Source organism: Anopheles gambiae, chromosome X, assembly GCF_943734735.2.
Source record: "Anopheles gambiae chromosome X, idAnoGambNW_F1_1, whole genome shotgun sequence".
NCBI classification, from domain to species: Eukaryota; Metazoa; Arthropoda; class Insecta; order Diptera; family Culicidae; genus Anopheles; species Anopheles gambiae.
This window is the reverse complement of record NC_064600.1, coordinates 16,881,583-16,902,401: the sequence shown is the minus strand read 5'-3', so window position 1 is coordinate 16,902,401 and position 20,819 is coordinate 16,881,583. Positions and strand designations below refer to the sequence as shown.

General features: G+C 44.1%; 4 protein-coding genes across 7 annotated transcripts; all 4 read left to right on the top strand.

Annotated features, from left to right (window-relative positions):
- Positions 1-3,757: 3,757 nt before the first annotated feature.
- Positions 3,758-6,300, top strand: LOC1277399 (elongation factor 1-gamma). The gene is made up of 2 exons (XM_316859.5): positions 3,758-3,967; positions 4,338-6,300. The coding sequence occupies exons 1-2, from the start codon at positions 3,959-3,961 to the stop codon at positions 5,610-5,612; spliced, it is 1,284 nt and encodes a 427-aa protein (XP_316859.4). The 5' UTR covers positions 3,758-3,958; the 3' UTR covers positions 5,613-6,300.
- A 547-nt stretch (positions 6,301-6,847) lies between these two features.
- On the top strand, positions 6,848-10,327 carry LOC1277398 (retinol dehydrogenase 7). Its single transcript, XM_316858.5, has 5 exons — positions 6,848-6,991; positions 7,916-8,018; positions 8,984-9,193; positions 9,264-9,472; positions 9,540-10,327. Exons 3-5 carry the CDS (start codon positions 9,012-9,014, stop codon positions 10,184-10,186), a joined length of 1,038 nt encoding a protein of 345 aa, XP_316858.5. The 5' UTR covers positions 6,848-6,991; positions 7,916-8,018; positions 8,984-9,011; the 3' UTR covers positions 10,187-10,327.
- Positions 10,328-11,245: 918 nt separating this feature from the next.
- Positions 11,246-13,570, top strand: LOC1277397 (putative aldehyde dehydrogenase family 7 member A1 homolog). Its single transcript, XM_316857.6, has 3 exons — positions 11,246-11,676; positions 11,783-13,193; positions 13,282-13,570. Exons 2-3 carry the CDS (start codon positions 11,784-11,786, stop codon positions 13,492-13,494), a joined length of 1,623 nt encoding a protein of 540 aa, XP_316857.3. The 5' UTR covers positions 11,246-11,676; position 11,783; the 3' UTR covers positions 13,495-13,570.
- Positions 13,571-15,645: 2,075 nt separating this feature from the next.
- Positions 15,646-20,138, top strand: LOC1277396 (suppressor of cytokine signaling 7). Of its 4 annotated transcripts, none has more exons than XM_061651030.1 (7): positions 15,648-15,802; positions 17,684-18,199; positions 18,615-19,022; positions 19,114-19,220; positions 19,318-19,486; positions 19,563-19,761; positions 19,868-20,138. In XM_061651030.1, exons 2-7 carry the CDS (start codon positions 17,767-17,769, stop codon positions 20,025-20,027), a joined length of 1,476 nt encoding a protein of 491 aa, XP_061507014.1. In that variant the 5' UTR covers positions 15,648-15,802; positions 17,684-17,766; the 3' UTR covers positions 20,028-20,138. The 4 variants fall into 4 exon arrangements, with proteins under 4 accessions (XP_316855.5, XP_061507014.1, XP_061507007.1 ...); XM_061651023.1 differs by having other exon boundaries at positions 15,654-16,255; XM_003437076.2 differs by having other exon boundaries at positions 15,655-16,098.
- Positions 20,139-20,819: the final 681 nt, after the last annotated feature.

Below are 20,819 nucleotides of genomic sequence, written 5' to 3'. Positions count from 1 at the left end.
TTGTGAAAAATCCACAAAAATATCCCAAATAGCCAGCTCGAACTGTATAGCTGATTTGAGGCTGTTTAACAAAAAATCGTTCCGATGTCGTACTTTAAGGCTGATTAAGAGAAAGATGGTACTTTGCGGAACTTTGAAGCTTTTTAACAGGCACTTGATACCCTTTGGAACCTTGCAGCTGGTAAACCTCATGTGTATGGTTTAAAATGGAAATTGAAGGGTTGTTGTGAAGGTGTGCCAAACTTGGTTGGCTAGCTTTTTATAGCTTTTTATTGCATGACATCGGTACGACGCTCTTGTCACTGTTCAAATAGACATAGAGTGACGTCTCGCGCGACAAAAAGTAGCAAAAGTAGAACCTACATGTTGTTTTGTTTGAAAACGAAAAAAATATGCTAAAGTGTTTTCTAATTTATGTTTTAATGTTTTGAATAAGTCTGGCTCGTAACCCAAGCGCCACAGATTCTAATCATGACCTAATCATCTAATCATGACCTATATAGCCTTCTAACTTTCTGAGCAAAAATCTATATAAATGGTCGTGTGGTCAGATACGTGGGTATCAACACCAACGACCATTACTCAAATCTCACTTGCTTCAGTGCTGGTGATATCCGTTGGAGTCTAGTATTTAAACAATCGTATCGCCGTTCTAGTTCTAGCGATGCATAACTTCAATGCGAAACCATACAGCAGTACAGAGGAAATGAGAAAGCTCTCCTCCAAGCGAGGTAGCTTCACTGATTAGGTATGCCACCAACAGATGGCGCCACCAGCTTTTTGATATTTTTAGAATGCATGAGTCCGTTTAGGTTGAGAGCTTGAGTCGTTTAAAACCCGTTTAGTGGTTGTTTAGTGGATTTGTGACACTTGGGAAACAAACTGGATAATTCGTTTATTTCGGATAAAGCAGAAATGTCGCGCGAGAAAAGTAAGTAAGAAAAGTAGTGTTTGCAAAATTGAGCTACTTTTTGTCGCGCGCGACGTTATCAATGTATGTCTATTTGAACGGTCAAAGTGATATAGACTGGTACCGTCAAACATCTCATTGCTTGTTGCCCAAGCTAGATAAGTTAAATGAAGAAGGAATATTGAGTACAGTGATTATGATATTTTAGTAAACTATGTGAAATTCAAGAACTTTTATAGTTTTTTAAATAAATGTTGTGTTGTGAATATTTCAAATAAATTGACAAATTGTGTTGTTTATTTCATTGATGACGCCTTGCTTAAAAATAAAACGCAAAGAAAAATAATCCCCTGCACCATGGCATAAGAAAGCTGCTTAAGCGCTATTTAAAAGATCCACCTGGAAGTTTGATGCTGTTTATTCAAGCAGCGATCTTTAGCATTCCAAAATTGGCTGCTTATGAACATTTGGCTATTTGGATTAGGACGTAGCCAGTTTTTATGAACTTCATATTTGATCAAGAAAAATATTTGTTAATTTCAAGGAATAATCAAGGAAACTATTTGTTAATTTGTACAATATAATTGAAATTAATTGTAGTGTTTTCTGTTATAAAAATGTGCTCTGATAACTTCTTCTTCTATTTGGCATAAACGTCCTACGCGGACATGCCAGCCTATACAAGGCTTTCGAGACTTAATTCATTACCACGTAGCCGGATAGTCAGTCCTCACTACGGGAGGACGGTCCATTCTGGACTTGAACCCATTTCGGGCGTGTTATTGAGCCGTTCGAGTTAACGACTGTACCACGGGACAGCTCCAAAGATGCTCTGATAACATTTGTTTAAATATCCCTCTGAGCACGTAATGTCATCTTTGTATTGAATTGTCATTACGCGCTCTGTGAAATTTTGACGTTTGAGTATTTGAGCTACGGTGCGATGTAAACACTGTACAGTCTGTTCCCGAGTTAGAGAGCGGTACTTGTTCCGACGCAATGCGTTGCGATTTTGCCAAAATGTATGGGATTTGACAGACGCATGCGTTAACGACGCACGACGCAGCGTCAAAGTAGAAAAATTTCTATTTCGACGCACGTCGTGATGCGTCTGTCAAAATGGTTTAACCATATCGGGTGAAAATCGATATTTTTTCACGTTAAATTGTTTCGAGCGCAGTTTTGCGTGTAATTGGACTACTAAATAATTTTATTAACAAAACAAAATAAATGTAGAGAAAGTAATTTCGTAATTGCTGCAAAACAGGTGTGTGCGGGTCAGTACGCAATATGCAATAAAACAGCGAAAACATGCTTTGCACTGTTTTGAGCAGAACTGGAAATGATTTTACAGTTATAATTTAACATTATAATCACATAAGAACCTATAAATAAGAGGCATTATTGCTGTTTGTTGATGTTTTTCTTTGTAAAATGTGTTGACATATCCATGCAGAACGCAGCGAACAGATACCAGCGTGCGTCACGCAATGCGTTGCGATACGCTGCGTCGAAACAAGTACCAAGCCCTTAGGCCCGTGTCTGTGCTCCATCGGATGCGATTTTATCGGAAGGCCTGTCCAAATGTTATACAGGCGGTCCCCGAGATACACGGTTAATGGGGACCGAAAACGGCCACAAAATACCGCGTATCTCGAATTTCCGCGTAAGTCGAATCTCGTGGTTTCCAGCTAAAATATCAGTAATGGTCGTGTAATTTTGCAAGTAGGGGGAGGTTATAGTTACTTTAAGAATTAGTTGATATGATTCTGACTGAATATAACAGTTTTAAACCATTTGAAATAGTTTTTAACATTCGATCAAAACGGAAATTATTTGGCAATTTAAAATTGATGTGTCAAATCAGTACAATTTGCTCAAAGAATTGTCAAATTTAGAAAACCGCGTATCTCCGAATCCGCGTATAAGAGGTACCGTGTATCTCGGGGACCGCCTGTATGGGATTTGACAGATAACGTCGGACGTGCGATTTCGTCGTACGACGGAATCAAAAATTTTTGATTTCGTCGGACGCCGCATCCGATTTTATCTGTCAAACTAAATGTGTGGTGTTTTGTAGGAACAATCTCAAATTAATTTTCCATAATCGTTATATTATTCAAATCATCCAATTAATCGCAATATTATACGAAAAAGCCTTTGACAGCACGTGCGATTAAATCGCATGCGATGGAGCACAGACACGGGCCTAACTCGGGAACAGACCTTACCTGAAAAGATACCCCATTTTGTTGTTTTTATATAAGAAATATTTAGCGATACGGCAATGTCCGATCTGAATAAAAAAGAAGAAGTATTTTTCTACCATGAAGGGGCTGTTTATGTTTGATTTATGTTGTTTCAATAACATTGCATGTGGATTGCACCACTGCTTCGTCTTTCCTACATGGCAAATCGGATCCACTGCCATGCACGTCAAATTGCGTACAAAAACGTTTGCGTCAAATCACCGTCCAAATAGACATAGAGCGACAACGTCGCGCGCGATTAAAAATAGCTCAAAATTTCACTCGGTGTAGATCAAAGTAGCTTATTTGACTCAGTCAAACAACTTATTTTTTATTGGAAAACACAAGAAAATAGATTTAAATGTGTTCAAATCTTTTTTTTGCGTTTGGCATTAATCTGGATTGTAAAAAAAACTAGATAATTCGATTATTTAGGATGAAGCAAAATTTTCGCGCGCGACGAGTAGCTCTGTTTGCAAAATTGAGCTACTGTTTTTCGCGCGCGGCGTCATCGCGCGCGACGTTGTCGCTGTATGTCTATTTGGACGGTCACACGACATGGCCGCGCGTTGACCATGCCCGCAGGATTTCTCGTGTCATTGCACCCCGGATAATCGAAAAGCGGCACGGATAAACGAGCCTTTGTCGTCCTGTGTACCAAACGTCACCAGTTACGACAGTGGCGACCTCCTTTTCATTTCCGCCATCGACGGACACGTACTTGTGAAGCACGCGAATACGCCGAATAAAGCCCAAAACGCGTGATTTTTTCTCACAATTGTCCTGCAACAGCATTAAAATGGCCGGTGTAAGTATTGGGCAGCTGGTGCGCTATGGGTCAGCTGGCTGAAATACGTTTTTCCACCTGTAATTCGAGTTCCGGGTGTATGCCGGGTTGTGTGTGTGTTGTACACGGGTGACGGATGCGGTGCGGTGTGATCGGTGTGAATATAAGATCCTCCTTGGCGGGTGTACTTACTAAAATTAGCAATTAATACGAAGCTCGGAATTTCGGGATGGTTTCGAAAAAGAAAAAAAAACGTTTCTAAAATGGAGCATTGTGTGCGGATTTTGCTACCATCCTAATCGTACTCCTTTAGTCCCTTCCCCCCACCCGCCTTCTCGCTTCCTAGCTGCTTTTCGCTTAACTAACTCGAACCTCTCTGTCCCTCTTGCAGACTCTGTACACTTACCCGGAAAACTTTCGTGCCTACAAAGTGCTGATCGCGGCCCAATACTCCGGCACGCCGGTGAAGGTTGCCGCCGACTTCGTGTTCGGCGAAACCAACTGCAGCGAGCCCTTCCTGCAGAAGTTCCCGAGCGGCAAGGTGCCGGCGTACGAGACTAAGGATGGCAAGTACCTGACGGAGAGCAACGCGATCGCCTACTACGTGGCCAATGAGCAGCTGCGCGGTGCGAACGACTTCCACCGGGCCGAGGTGCAGTCCTTCCTCAGCTTCGCCGACAATGTGCTGCTGCCTGCTGTCCAGGGCTGGACGTTCCCGATGATTGGCATCGTGCCGTACAACAAGAACAACGTTGAGCGTGCGAAGGAGGAGCTGCGTCGCGGCCTGGCCGCCCTCAACAGCCGCCTGCTGAAGCAGACGTACCTGGTCGGCGAGCGGATCACGCTGGCCGATGTGGTCGTGTTTGCCACGCTGCTGCACGCGTACGAGTACGTGCTGGATCCTGCCTTCCGCGCACCGTTCGGCGCCGTCAACCGGTGGTTCACCACGCTGATGAACCAGCCGCAGGTGCAGGCGGTGGTCAAGGTGCCGGCGCTCTGCGCCAAGGTCGCACAGGCCGACCCGAAGAAGTACGCCGAATTCCAGGCCAAGGTGAGCGGCGGAAGCGGCGGCGCTCCAGCAGAGAAGAAGAAGGAAAAGAAGGAGAAGAAGCCGGCGCCGGAGAAGCCGGAACCGGCCGAGCAGCCGGACGCAGCCGACGAGCTGCTGGCCGCCGAGCCGAAGCAGAACGATCCGTTCGAAACGCTGCCGAAGGGCACGTTCAACTTCGACGACTTCAAGCGGTTCTACTCGAACGAGGAGGAGGCGAAATCGATCCCCTACTTCTGGACCAAGTTCGACCCGGCCAACTACTCGATCTGGTACGGCGAGTACAAGTATCCCGAGGAGCTGACGAAGGTGTTCATGAGCTGCAACCTGATCACCGGCATGTTCCAGCGGCTGGACAAGATGCGCAAGCAGAGCTTCGCCTCGGTGTGCCTGTTCGGTGAGGACAACAACAGCACGATCTCGGGCGTGTGGGTCTGGCGCGGCCAGGACCTGGCGTTCAAGCTGTCGCCCGACTGGCAGGTAGACTACGAGGTGTACGACTGGAAGAAGCTGGACCCCGCCTCGGACGAGACGAAGAAGCTGGTTGAACAGTACTTCTCCTGGAGCGGCACCGACAAGAACGGGCGCAAGTTCAACCAGGGCAAGATATTCAAGTAAATCGTCCTGATTTTTGTTACTCTTAAAAAACACAACCACACACACAAAAACAACGGTCGTCTATGTTCCATCTGGCTGCCGCGCGTCTGGCTGTCAAAACATTCACCCACAACTGCTGCAATCAATCGAAACAACAAAAATGCGCAACAATGGCTACGTGAAACATCGATTTGTTATGAACTCCGCGGAAGGATAATGTGTCCGACCGCCTCTCTCTCTCTCTCTTTTTTAAAACAACTTACCACACACCACGGGCCTTCTGTTTGCAGCAGTGCAGCATCCTCCAGCCATCAATCAAATCCGCAACAGCAACAGATACAACTTCAAATTCAAGCTTGCTGCAAAGAGACAGAATGTCGATCGTTGGGGGGGAGGGGAGAAAGCGCGATGGTGGTTCTCTTATTATTGCTGAGAGCACAAGTACGAGTGTGTAATCGTTGAATTGTTAGTTTTACGTGAGGAATTAGTGTGAGTACGTACGCGAGGGAAGTAGCGAGCACACTTATTGCGCCTGGTGTAGCTCGACTTCATTTTGCCTGCAGGTTGTTCGTGTCCGGTTTGAAATTCGTTCCCGCTCCCCGCCCCGTTTCGTTAGCGATTGTCGTTTTGTCTCGGCCTCATTGAATTAAAATAAAAGAATTGCCACACCAGAAGAGAAGAAATAAAAAAAAAACTGGCTTAATAATAATTCAAGCGGTATTTAGTATTTTTTCTTAGCTTTGCTACGCTGACCGTTATTTTATGGAATTATTTGTGCTCCTATTTATTCTAAGGTAATGGATTAGTTACTAATGAGATTCTATTGCATTTATGGTGCCAACAAATCTGTAAAGCCAAGTGGAATGGATTAGGTGAGGGCAGTAAACCGGGTTTCAAATGCAAATCGATCTTCTACGTATGAGCGAAGCAGTAGATAGGAAACTTCGAACAAGCTGAAAACCCCAATCAGAAGAAAGATTCCAAGAACATGGTTTTTACCATTATCACAATAACCGTTGTCTCAATAACCAAATTTACACCTTCATCTCTACGACCGGCATACTCGGGCAATCCCATACATTTTGTGTGGGAAGTTATTCTTTTTCAAACTAAAACTTCAATATCTTTTGTTGCATTGAAAATTACAACATCAAATTAGGTACAAAGGTACGGCCGTTAATCTTATTTAATTTAGTGAATAAATGGGATTTTTTAAATCTCGTTCACTATTTTTTAATATTTTTTTAAGTTTCACAATTTGTCTTTTAAATGGATTTTATTTCTGCTGTTCTATGAAAAATACGTTGAAAGTACCTTTTTGCATTATTTTTTTAGGTGAGTTTTAATTAATTATTCTTTTTTATTGTTTTAAAGGAAATACTATAAATCATATTTGTTTGGTAAGTACAGTTTTCTCTATCGGTAATATGTTTTTCTAATTGAAAACTGATTAGAAGAGAGCACATTTGGGGAAAAAGAAGGACATAATGCATATTTGAATAATATACAAAGCATTTTGAGTTTTTTTTTATGAAAATAAATTGAATAATAAAAAATATGTTTCAAAAATATATTTTTATGAAGAATTTCTGCTTTTCTTTTCATAATCAATCAAAATAATCAGAATCATCCATGAAGTGCAACATTACTAATGCATTCAATATGGTGGCTGCATTGAAGGCTGTTCATGAAAAAATTGGTTGTTATACATTACAAAAAATTAAAAAAAATATTGAATGAAACTTTAAAAAATCCCATTCCCTCAATAAAGTAAAAAAGAATAATGCCTTGCTCTTTTAACAAAATTTGAAATTTAAATATTCATTACATCAAAAGTTATGAAAGTTTTAAAATTGAAAGCTACCACTTCCCATACAAAATGTATGGAATACCCGGGTATGCTTTCAATTTTTTTTTTCAATACAAAGTTATATCAGTTATAAAATGAAAATCATACCCGGGTATGTCGGTCGTAGAGTTAAAGGTTAAAGAAAAGAAATAATTACACATCGTGACGAAAGCGCAATCCAAACGCATCGAAACGCACGGGTACGCAAATCAGTAAATAATTTACAAAAAATGTCACGCTGCATTTCGTACGCCGGGAGCCTACATGCGCATGGATGATGGCATTACGCACGCTGCCGAAACGAATAAAACTGCTTTCTGTGTGTATTTTCTTAAACTGCGTTGATTTCACCACCACCGACGAGTGCGTTATGTAACTTATTTGAAGTCTGAGGTTTGGTGGTGTGCGTCATATGGTTAATATTCTCATATTTTCCAAAAAAAAAAACAAAAAACAAAACGCTGCGTTTGCCCAGTCGGCAACAGTACCGGGTTGATATTGCTGCGCGTTACTGCTAAGCCCGCTTAATAATAATCCCAAGATCGTCCACCTCGGTCAACCACTGCCACGGTACAACGGTGAGTAGTTGGATTTTGCTTAATTTACAATAATTTTCAGGCAGAAACTGCTTGTAAAACGGTCTCATTTGTTCAGCCGTCCGCCGATCATATGTTTACAAATGGGTGTTGCTGCTCAGAATATTTCCACCCGTGTCATATGTTGGTGTAATATTCATCATCATAACTAATGGCTAAAATACTCGATTATCTAATGAACGGTTACCCTTTTATCGTAAAGTATATTTTTGTATCGTTATTAGCTTGCTACATTCTTTTCGTAGTTTTTCTTTTCATGAGCATGTTTGTTTGTTTATTGTTGTCTTTGTGCTTAAGTTTAGTGGTGGGAGCTCGGAATTGGACCCACCTGATTCCGATTTCGAGTTCCGATGCTGGAATCGATTCCGATGCTGGAATCGATGCCGATTCCGGAGCCGATTTTGGAGCCCATTTCCGGAGTTGACTCCGGAATCGATTTCGGTGTCGACTCTGGATCCTATTCCGAAATCGGAATCGGCCCCGGAATCAGAATTGGTTAAGAAATCGGAATCGAACTAGGAAACTCAATTTTTTAGGGCAAAGGAGTCAGAAATGATTGCAGAATTGGAATTGACTTGAAACAAGAAGTTTCAGAAGCGAAATCAGTCCGGGAATTACCATAAGAATGGTCTGTTTACAAGTAAATTTGGATCCTTTGGGACTATCAATACGTGGGTCATTGGACCCAAACGTTTATTCTTATGAAGATGTCAAAACCGACTTCGATTTAGAAGCCGATTCTGATTTCCGAGCTGATTTCGATTCCTGAACTGATTTCAATTCAGGAACCGATTTTGATTCCGGAGCCGATTCCTGAATCGATTCCGGAAACGATTCCAGAAAACTTCGGAGCTAGCTGGAATCGATTCCGACAAAAACTTTTTCCCATCACTACTTCAGTCACATAAAAAAAAACAATTCATGTTATTTTCACAAAATCATTGCAGAAACTACAAACTTCTTCTACAACCGAGGATGATGACCAGCTGGTTTACCAATAATGTTAATCAAGCAAGAAACATCGTCCTTGCCAGTAGCGGCGTATGCGTTGTCGCTCTGAAGTTATTGCAGTACTGGCGATCACGATCGCTGCAGCCGATACGGAAGCTGAGCACCAAGGACGTAGTCATTATTACGGGTTGCGATTCTGGCCTAGGGTAAGCGAGTTTTGCTGCACGCTGAAAATGGCGTTTTGACTCTCTGTACATTTCCCAACCCGATCCCCAGCTACAATATGGCCTGCATGTGCCTGCAGGCCGGCATGACGGTGATGGCGACGTGCGTAAGCAAGGAGTCCGACGGATACAAAAGCTTGCAATCGCGCGGAAAGCAAACGGGGCAGCTTGTCTGCTTCATCATGGATCTGAACAGCCAGGAAAGCATTGCAGACACGCACAGCGCAATAAGGAAATGGTTTGCAGCAAATCATCCAGCTCGTGCGTACTCATAGTTGAAGCTTTTCTTTTGCATCTCTTCAAAGAATTGTGCTCCTCTCGCTTGCAGGTCTGTATGCGCTTGTTAACAACGCGGGCGTCATGTGTTTCGGGGAGGCGGAATGGCTTTCCAGCAACCTCACCAAGCTGCAGCTCAATGTAAACGCCATCGGTACCATCCAGTTCACGCTACCGCTGCTCGAGCTGGTCCGGGAGAACCGAGCGCGGCTGATCGTCGTTACCAGCCACTGCGGACGGCAGGCCCTGCCGGGGCTGAGCGTTTACTCTGCGACCAAGGCGGCACTGCGCGCCTGGACCGATGCGGTGCGCATGGAGCTGTCCTGCCACGGCGTGCCGGTGGTCGAGTTTATGCCCGGCTCGTTCTTGTTTCATTCCAACATTTGCGCCCAGCAGATGCAGTACTTCGACGAGATGTGGTCGGCGATGGGCGCGAACCAGCGTGCGTTCTACCAGGACTACTTCGATCGCTACCGGGGCTATCTGGCGCCGCTCTGCCAACCGCGCGCGCTGGAAAGCTTCAGCGAAAGCGATCCGCTAACGGGCTGCATGCGGCGGGTACTGTTCGACGCATCGCCCCGGTCGCTGTACATCTGCGAACCGTGGCGGTACTTCTTCTACTACAATGCTTTCCGCTACCTGCCGAACGTGTTGAAGGATCGGCTGGTGCGCCGATTTGTGGCCATGCCAGTGTACTGACGACCTCCAAATCCGAATACCTAGGAACTTACTACCTATTTTTTGATTCCTCAAAGGGGTTTAGCTTAGTTTTGCAGACTAGTATTTGCCTGCGTTCGTGTAATGACGGAGAATAAAGCCTCGCAGGAGATGTTATACCTATTATTAGCATTTTAAATCTAGCGAGGCATAGATCTGCTTTAGTGTTGGGTTTCATGAATCTTTCGTTGAGATTTATTCATATGAATCTTCAGTGACGAGTGATTCGAATCTCGAGTCGAATATTCAAAGATTCATGAATCTATAAAGTTTAATGAATCTTCATGAATTTTTAAATATTTACAAATTTTCAAGGATTCATGAATCTCATAAAACTTGCCCGTTGGGGGTTCAAACCTTGCAAGGACCGTCTCCACGTAGCAAAACAAACTATCCGGCGGCGGCATGGTACTTTCCAACAAGTCTCGAAAGCCTGGACAGGCTGGCATGACCACGTAGATCGTTATGACAAGAAGAAGAATAATAAAAAAAAACCCAAGCTTTATGCTTTTTTAGAGATTTATGAATCCCTGGAGATTCGATAATCTTTCGAGATACATGGATAATTCCTAAATCTTAGAAATTTATTGAATCTTTGAGATTCAAGAACCTTTTCAACCGAGATTAAGATTCAATGAATCATTCCGAAGATTCATTCAGATTCATGAATCTGAGTCAGATTTACCCAACAATAATCTGCATTATTGTTTTTACGCGCGATTTTCGCTTCTCATTCCATCGCTTTTGATTAGTAAAATACTAGTAAAATCAGTGAAAATTGCTACAAAAATAAGTCTGAACTGCATAAAGGCAACCCTGTCGGATGATTGGGTCGTTTGAATGGTTTTACAAAAATAAAGAAATATTTTTAAAGTAAACCTTGCCTGAGAAGTGTGCATTTAATGCTTACAAAGTGGACAAGATTCAACAAAACAGACAGCCGGGAGATCGACACGTCGTCGGAATGTCGCAGGGGCATGTCAACAGAGAGCATATTTAGCGTACCTCAACAGTTCTTTCCGTTACTAACGCGCCCCTATCACAACACAAGATAGGCTAGGCGCTAGGAGATTGTGAGCCATCGTTGTCTTTGGTACATCAGCATGCACGCAGACCAACTCGGGTGAAACGGAGATGAACACCGCCCAATGCTCGAGGCGAACGACGCAAACCCGCCACTCTCGTGTAGATAACGTGTGCCCCGCCGGCTGTTGTTGTGCATGCACTCTCAAATAGCCAGAATTATCACTCTTATCAAGCTGAACAGTGTACAGTACCAGTTGCCCACAGTCGCCGCAGAGCAAATCCGTCACTCGATCGCTCAAGAGGACAGCAATACACAATTGGAGGCGAAAGTATTTCCAAACTGATAACGGCCTCGCAGATAGTGTCACATGGTAGGGGCACCGCGCGCAGCCGGCAGTTGCTAACAGAACCTCCAGCGGACTGCAAGCGCTTCCAGCTAGGATAGAGTAAGTGTGACCGGGCCAACAAATCGTGCAGCAATTGGCGCAGCGAGACTAACACTTTTGGAACAACTCAACATTCAACTACTGTCTGTCGGTGGTCCTTTTACAGCATGATAGGAACACTGCTGCAAAGGGGGCCAAAGTTGAACAACGTCATTTGCAAGATTCTCGGCGCACGCAGCATGAGCGGCATGACGAAGTATTTAGTCGAAGAGGACAATTTTGCCTTCCTGCGCGATCTCGGCCTGCAGCGCGTGAACAATGGTGTGTACAACGGCGAATGGGTGGCCGGCACGGCCGGCAAGGTGCAGTCGATCGATCCCGCATCCGGCCGGGTAATAGCGGAGGTTGCTACCGGCTCCGAACAGGATCTGGAACGCTGCCTGACGGCCGGTGTGGCCGCCTACCAGGAGTGGAAGAAAATCCCGGCCCCACTGCGCGGTGACGTCATACGCCAGATTGGCGACGAGCTGCGCAAGTACCGGGAGCCGCTCGGCAAGCTGGTGGCACTGGAGATGGGCAAAATCCTGCCCGAGGGGGTCGGCGAGGTGCAGGAGTTTGTGGACATCTGCGACTACGCGGTCGGGCTGTCGCGCATGTTCGGCGGCGCCATCTTTCCCTCCGAGCGGCCGCAGCACACGATCCTGGAGAAGTGGAACCCGCTCGGGCTGGTCGGCGTCATATCGGCGTTCAACTTTCCCTGCGCCGTCTTTGGCTGGAATGCGGCGATCGCACTGACGGTTGGCAACACCGTGCTGTGGAAGGGCGCCCCCAGCACGTCGCTTGTGAGCGTGGCGACCACTAAGATAGTGACCGACGTGATCAAGCGCAACAAGCTGCCCCCGATTGTGACGCTCTGCCAGGGCGGCGAGGACGTCGGTAAGCGGATGGTGAGCGACGAGCGCATCAGGCTGATGTCCTTCACCGGCAGCACGGCCGTCGGCCGCACGGTGGGCATAGAGATGCAGCGCCGGTTCGGGCGCTGCCTGCTGGAGCTCGGCGGCAACAATGCGCTCATCATCAACGAGGATGCACCGCAGGAGATGGCGCTGGATGCGGCGTTCTTCGGCTGCATCGGCACGGCTGGCCAGCGATGCACCACGACCAGGCGGCTGATCATACACGCAAAGCTGTACGACAGCTTCATCGCGAAGCTGGTCAAGCGGTACGCCAGCCTGCTGAAGCGCGTCGGCCATCCGCTGGATTCGGCCACGCTGTACGGGCCGGTGCACAACCAGCAGGCGGTGGACAATTACTTGCAGACGGTGCAGGAAGCGGTCGCGCTCGGTGGCAAGGTCGAGTGCGGTGGCAAGGTGATCGATCGGGCCGGGTTCTTCGTCGAGCCGACCATCATCTCCAACCTGCCGCACGATGCGCCGGTCGTGAAGCGGGAAACATTTGCGCCCATCGTGTACGTGTTCAAGGCGAGCAACTTGCAGGAGGCGATCAGCTGGAACAACGAAGTCGACCAAGGGCTGTCGTCGTCCCTTTTCACCAACAACATCCAGTCGGCGTTTGAGGTAAGTGGCGAAGTTTTGGTCGGGTTTTTGTGTTGAAGAAATTTTTAATGAAAACATTATTCCTTGTCGGTTCGCTGCCAAACAACAGTGGCTGGGAGAGAGTGGTTCCGACTGCGGAATCGTAAATATCAACACTTCGCCCTCGGGAGCGGAAATTGGAGGCGCGTTCGGTGGCGAGAAACATACCGGCGGTGGCCGTGAATCGGGATCCGACGCCTGGAAGCAGTACGCGCGACGATCAACTATCACCGTCAATCATTCAACCGATTTGCCACTGGCACAGGGAATTGTATTTGAATAAGTGGAGGGGTTACATCTTTGTTTTATAAAGTTTGTAATAAATACAGACGAACAAGTCTGACTGATTAATGTGTAAACAACCGGTTCAAGTTTAGGTAATTGACGTTGCACAATCCAAAATTCCTTCATAATCGTACGCAACACGTGTTTGGCCCAACACGTGGTGCGTTGTTCAATCGGACTGTATCTGTCTCGATGTACACAGGACCCATTATCATTACTATCATGCAGAGGGTGGGAATTTGTCTCAGATAATGACTCCACTTAAAAGCGGGCTTGGCACTGGCCTAGACCAATTAGGGTTGTTGAGCCCAACAAAAATGGGTGTGCTTTTAAGAAACCACATAAGACACATTCCAGAGTTTCTGGACTGAGGGAGTGTCAAGATCAGTTCCGAGAACGGGAAAGATTCTAGATCAATTCGAGGGACAACCCCGGTTTAAGCTGGTAGGTTTCGTGGCCCTTTTAGACCAACTCCAAAAAGTTGGTTTTAACTAATCTTCGGGGGAAATATCCATGCTGATGCTAACTTATAACCCCACGGTAACAATCCAGGAGCTCACGGTGAAGAATGACTTACAAGATTTTCGAGCAGGAGCATTTATATGTGATTCTTCTGTAGTTTGCTACTTGTGTATTTCACACAGTTTTGATTAAAAACGCGAAACTTTGAAAAGCATTTCTACAAAAGAGGAAACATTTTTTGTTGCAGTGACATTTAAAATGTTTTGAAGGTTCAGCAAAAACTAAAAACAAAAAATGCTACGATTCACGAACATCATCATAGACCTTAGGAACGGTTTGATCGATATGCTTGTTCAACTGATTCAATCGATACATCGATGTCGGACGGCGATAAGTTGATTGCATCTATAGGCACACTTGAGATAGCTGCGTTTGAGTGACACAGATGAAGTCTCCATAGGAACATTGGAATTTGAAGTGTTCTGGAAAAAGAAAGTAGCAGCTCTTGGAGTTCGTTGAAGTAGAAACAAGGACCGGTATACAGCGCCGACTCTAACGATAGGCGAACGAGGCGGTCGTCTGGGGCCTCATCGATCGATAGTCTATAGTATGCAGTATGTATAAAAGTTGACAGAGTACTAGGCACTAGGGCCCTTGAAGGATGAACGTTGGGGCCCCGAGACTCGCGATTCATGTTCAACCCCTCCTCGATCGACACACATTTTGGTAGGGCCTGTGGCCGATGATCCTCACCGTCAGCAATTATAGTAGACTGTTCAATCTCCTCAATCTCCTCGCTCGCCATCTAAAGGGGGCCTCAAGACATCTTAAGCGCCTAAGGCCCCTGATACCCTTAATCCGCCACCTCCGGTATGTGACTGTTCCTCCTCATGAAATTTCCGTAGCTTGCTAGGGTAGTCTTGAATTCTGCGTACGTAAGGAATATGTAAGTTTTTGTTCCATCGGAAACAATTGCATAAATAGTGGCTGCTTGTTTTACGATAGTAGCGAACGTTTGAGCCTATTGAGTAAAGTTATGTTAAGATTAAGTTCTCCAAGACGTCTTGTTGCTATTCGTCGTGGACAGCACATGTTTAATCAGGAATAATTAACCGTATTTAGATCCGAAATATCTGCGAAGCGTTACTCTAGTTCACATTCTGATAGATTTCGGACTCTAGACTCTGCACAAGTGTTTTCTTGTACTGAGAACGAGAGTTACGAAATGAAATTACTTTTCCGAAGCTACACTTTCAACATAAACAATCATTTACGATAGTGAGAAATATAAAATCGATCTTGTTGTGCTTTGCAGTGTTGTTTATCTTTTTGAGCCATACTGACGTCTTGCCTGACATGTTATTGTGCTTTCACATTGAACAGGTGATTGTACGGTCGAGAAAGGGTGGCTGAGAATGCTTACACCCCCGAAGCGTATCGTGCCCTTTTGTGGATGGAAAATTGCGAGAAGAAGTTTTATTTTTTTCTTAAAAATTTCACAAAAAAAAACGATCGAACGACCAGCGTCGCAATTAGCAGTAAACAAAACAACAACAGAGGCCAGTGCCAATAAAGCAGCCTAAACTCAATGGTCAAGGTAGCTATATGCAAACACCCTTGCATGCTACGAGCACAACGAAACCGGGTGAGAAACCGACCCACCGGTGTAGCCGCGCCCGATGTAAGGAGCGACCATATTGACAGCTACGAACAAAGGGCAAATGTAAAAATACATGTCGACAGAGGAAAGAAATTACTATTGGTGCTTTGTGATCCTTTTACTGGAAACTGGCAGCGTTAGAATTGTTGTGGGAAAAAGTACGGCGTTCGAGTGCAAGTGCAAGGTGTGAACGTATTTCCCCGCAAGACCGAAACAAAGATGATTGGGACGGATTAACGTGTTGGCCCGCGGTACGCGGTGGCACTGTGTGGAAGCTCGTCTGTGGGTCGGCCGAGCCAAGCGAAGTGAAAAATTAACTGGCTAAATGTGTAACAGAATCGATAAAGCAATCGGGTAGTTTACAAAAAAGCAATGCAGAACGGACCGGAGAAGAACGGCAGCATCGGAGACGGGCAGCAAACTCTGCCATACGATTGGCAAATGTGTTAGAAAATTAATGCTCCACAGAGGCTAAAGGCTGTACGTAATTTTAGCTCGTCCCACACATACGCACACACGCAACACACATACACACACAAGGCAGACGGGCAGGCAACTGAAATGAGAAGAGGGGAAAAAACTGTCTAAACAAGCAATTGTGGTCTGCCACCCCCCACCCATCGTAGGGTAGTGGAAGGTATTTTTTTAGCGTCGTTGCATTCATTCATGGCGAAAGTTAGAATGCTTCCCATACATTACCTGCATTTTGTGTACTGTTACATGCATTGCTGTGGGTAACATGAATTTCGCGGATGGGCATGCTAAACTAACGTCCGGATACTTTTCATCGCGAATAAGATGTCACGAAGAACATGTTTACGTTACCTTACACTCAACAACAAAAAAAAGGATTGGTTTATCGATGCATATTTGATTCGCTAAAAGCATTAAAGGCAAATCCATCGAACGATAATGCATAAGATAAGCATAATGAGTGCATAATCGTTTCCTTGCGAAGCGCTACAACTCTACCTATTGAATTGTGTGCAATGCGTAACACGTTTCATTTATGCTCTTGGGCACCAACATTAAGATTATGCTTTTAGTTGATGCAGTGCTGTCGGCTTAATGCTATTTCTGTGCGGCACAAAATGGAAGGTTTTGTTTATTTTGCTGTGCCATTTGAGCGACGGAACATTCACTATTAAACAGTTTTCCATGCCGTCGCTTTATAGTCGCTGGATATGCATGCAGGTCGACAAATCATAAGCGATGGTCTGTCCCGTTTTGCTAAATTTCACACCTACTAATTAACGTATGCAATTAACACATTGGAATGGGCACGGTTTTGCGACCTTTTTTCGCGCAAATGCTTCTGCCGTCTATTTTAAACCGTGCGGATTTAACTCGACATTTTCATTAGTTAATTGGCGTTTCCTGGGATTAAAATAGTTAGCCTACTGTGGTGTTGGTAGCAAATAAAGGCATTGATGGCCATCTGGCCGTTTTGCTTTCCAGCTCAAGATTTTGGTTGAAAAGTTGAAGAAAAAGGCCAAACGATGGATGGTTCTTGGATGAAAGGAACATTGTCTCCCAACAAGTATCCAACTTGTACTCACCAAACAGTATTTACTATACTGGAGCTGTTTTAAGTTTTATATGTTGTGGTTTTTTTTCGTTTATTTTGATTGTGTTTTTGTTTTACATGAAACGATTTCGATGTGTTCTCATAGTTGTCGGACACTTCCTTGACTCTTTCTTATTGGAAGTGAACTTCATATGTTGCAAATTGGACTCTATGGTACGCTTTTCTGACAGGCTCCATGTAAATTCCTATTGGATTTGTCCTTCAAGGGTTCTATAGACTCCAATTCTCATTACATTAAGTTCATTTCACGTATGAAAGAGTCAATAAAGTGTCCCACAGCTATGAGCACTCCTGGAAACCCCTGTAATGTATACAATTAACACAAAAGTATTGAATTCAAAGCTTACAGAATTCAAATGATTAGTTTTTTTTTGTTGGTCATAAACATGCTCTCTGCGTTACTTAGGATAAACAGGTCAAATGAATGGTCTTCATTACCGATTTACTAATTCAATTGTAAATGTTTTGTTTTTCAAGATTTTTGCTCACTCCGTACGACTCCTTTTGGCAAGCGGTAATCAGAACGCGTGTAAATTGTAATAACCATTCTGCAAAGCAACATGAATGAGAAGAAGAATAAGTTGAAAAGTAGCGCTTGTAAAGCAAACCACAATCCGCTAAATTGTCCGCTAGAGAAGGCGGACGCGTCGGAAACGTATCTGCTGAAGATAAAAACATGGAGCCCGGGCAAGCGGTCGCAGTGCTTCGTCACACTTTACCGCCACAGTAAAAGCAATATTTCCACGATGCAACGCAATTCCAACTCGCTTCGAACGCGCCTATCGTGCTCGCATAACTCCCTGACTGATTCCATAAAAAATAAAGCAGACGATTCGGTGTTCATCACGCAAGCGATGTCACACGATGCATTAGACGACAACAAAATTCTTGATTTCTATAATGTTCCTATCGATTCTGACATCTATACCACGCCAATTGATTTAATAAGGAATACCTACAACGCGGAAACGTCTTTTTATCGCAACCGGAACGGTAAGTGCTGGAATCGGTCGTGTACGCCGGAATTGAATTGTGGTCATCTTATTAGTTTGCCTTTTTCCACCCCCGTTTTCCGTTCTCATTTTGTGTTTGAATACTGCATCCACTTCCAAATCGTGTCCTCATGGTTGCATTGCGTTTCGATTACGTTTGGTTTTGCTTACCTGTCCTGTCCTAGGCAAAATTCGGAGACTTGTATGGTTGTTTGGTTTTACCGTTGCTCTGGTGCTAGCCACACCGGAACAATACATAGGCAAGCGAGTGAAGATTTTTTGTAAGACTCTGTACAAGTTAACGAAATTACCCAATGACAAAAAAAACCTGTAAAATCATCTTTGTTTGCGTATGATTTTGGTAACCAGGACAATCTGGACAGCCGACTAATGGTATGTAATGATACATTTTTCAGAAGCATCACAGAGAAACAGTTGGAACAATTTGTTAAACTACAGTGAACAGATCAGCTCTATTAATGAGCGTAAAAACAACAAACCCCACATTATACTTGACAGAAAATCAACCAAGGTGGTTGACAAACACACCAACAGTGATAAAGCGGACAGCAAGCGCAACTCCATCTCGCACGAGATACGCGCTCAGTGCAAAAAGTCAAACTTTTCCGTAAATCTTAAGCAAAAGTTTTGTAACATTTTTCGAGTAAGCCGACAGCAGCACCACAAACCGTTCTTGGGCAACAAGCGCTCGATCGTCGCCAGCAGAGCGAAAGATAATGCTGTGTGCGTCAAAGACAAAAATGAAAGCGCGATCGGTAAGAAATTAAACACTCCACGGAAGCTGCCGCCGCTTCCTGCCAATGGTACGTTTTGCATGGAGTTGTTGAAATTCCAGCTTGTGTAGTATTGTAAATCGTTTGGGCTTTCCATTTAACGCTTTGCTACGCCTTCCAGAATCTGATTTAAGGTACCTAATGGGTGATACTAGCGACCAGAAGAAGAAATCAAATGAAAGGAAATCGTCGATGGACTTTACTGCAAGTATAGAAAAAGTTCAAGAGGTATAGTAAATCATTTTGCAATTTAATGTTGCAGTTCGTACAAAGATTGTTCAAATTCGTCTGATCATTGTGTTTACTGTTCTATCATGCATTGCAGTTCGGTTGGTACTGGGGTCCAATAACGTCTGAAGGAGCGGAAAAAATACTATCGAACGAACCGGATGGTAGCTTTTTAGTTAGAGACAGCTCCGACGACCATTACATATTTTCTCTAACATTCAAACTAAATGGAACGGTGCGACACGTTCGAATAGATCAATATCAAGGTAGGTGCTGCGATCGATCGCCCCTTAAGGATGGTAAAAAGCGTTGCCGTCTCATTACTTTCCTCTTTACTTCCAGGATCGTTTTCATTCGGGTCCTGCGCTAAGTTTAAGTCTCGTACGATAATGGAATTTATAGAGAATGCCGTGGAACATTCAAGAAGCGGAAGATATTTGTTCTTTCTCCATAGACGTCCGGAATATGGCCCCATGCGTGTTCAATTAACAAAACCAGTTTCGCGTTTCAAACATGTGCAAAGCCTGCAACACATATGCAGGTATAGTTTCTTACCATACGTTGAATTCTCCGCCCGAACGGAATAAGTATGCCCGATACGTCTTACTAATTGATTTTCTTCTCGTTTGTCTCTTTCTTTGTTTCAGATTTGTCATCCATAAAACAATCAAGCGAAAAGATCTTATTCAAGCTCTTCCCCTACCGAGAAGAGTTTTGGACTACTTGTGTTACAAAAACTGTCTTTCGGAGCGTACTGAAGTGGATTTGCTAAGCAGCCTCGAAAAACCAAATATTGTACTCCGTTAGAAGTGAAGCGAATGCACATTTTTTCGGATAGTGGATGTATAACATAATATCGAAAAAAAAAACAAAACAAAAAAAACTGAAACATATATAACCTACCCTCGTAAAACTAAACTTGGTGGAAACATTTTATTTGTTCTTGCGGAGAAAAGTAATTAGACGTTTGTCTTTGTGTATTGGCTTTTTTTACATGTATTATGGAGTAAATCTTCCGGTTGATCGTCATCTATAACCAAAACCGAGCTCATACCGGTCCTGCTATTATACTGGTACCGCTTCTATAGCGGATATTGAGCCCGTTCTGATTTTTGATTCGACTAGTTAATTTGGCCAGATTACAGGGCTACGTAAATAAATTTCAAAGATCCCCTTTACTGCAAAGAATACGCCGAAAACAATGCTCTCGTAATCCAATTAAAATGAGTTATTTATAACCACCCCATAAGAGACCGAAACCAAGACTAATTGCATACTGGTCCTGACACTAATACATAAACTTTTCAGGTAAAGAACTGCATATGACCAAATACCTTCCGGACCGGCGCTGAACCTATCCAAGTCTAGAAACCGATACTGATCCCAAACAGATCCAGGAAGCAAAACTGATCATATCGGTCCTAGAACTGATCATGTACCCATACCTGCCCTGGAACCTATCATAAACCCATAACGGTACAGGAACTGATAATGAACTCATAACAGGCTTTTGAACCTTCATTGTGGACGAAGCGATTGTAGCGCCGGATAAGTAAGTAAATGGTCATAACGTTAAGATACAAAAATACAACAAATATA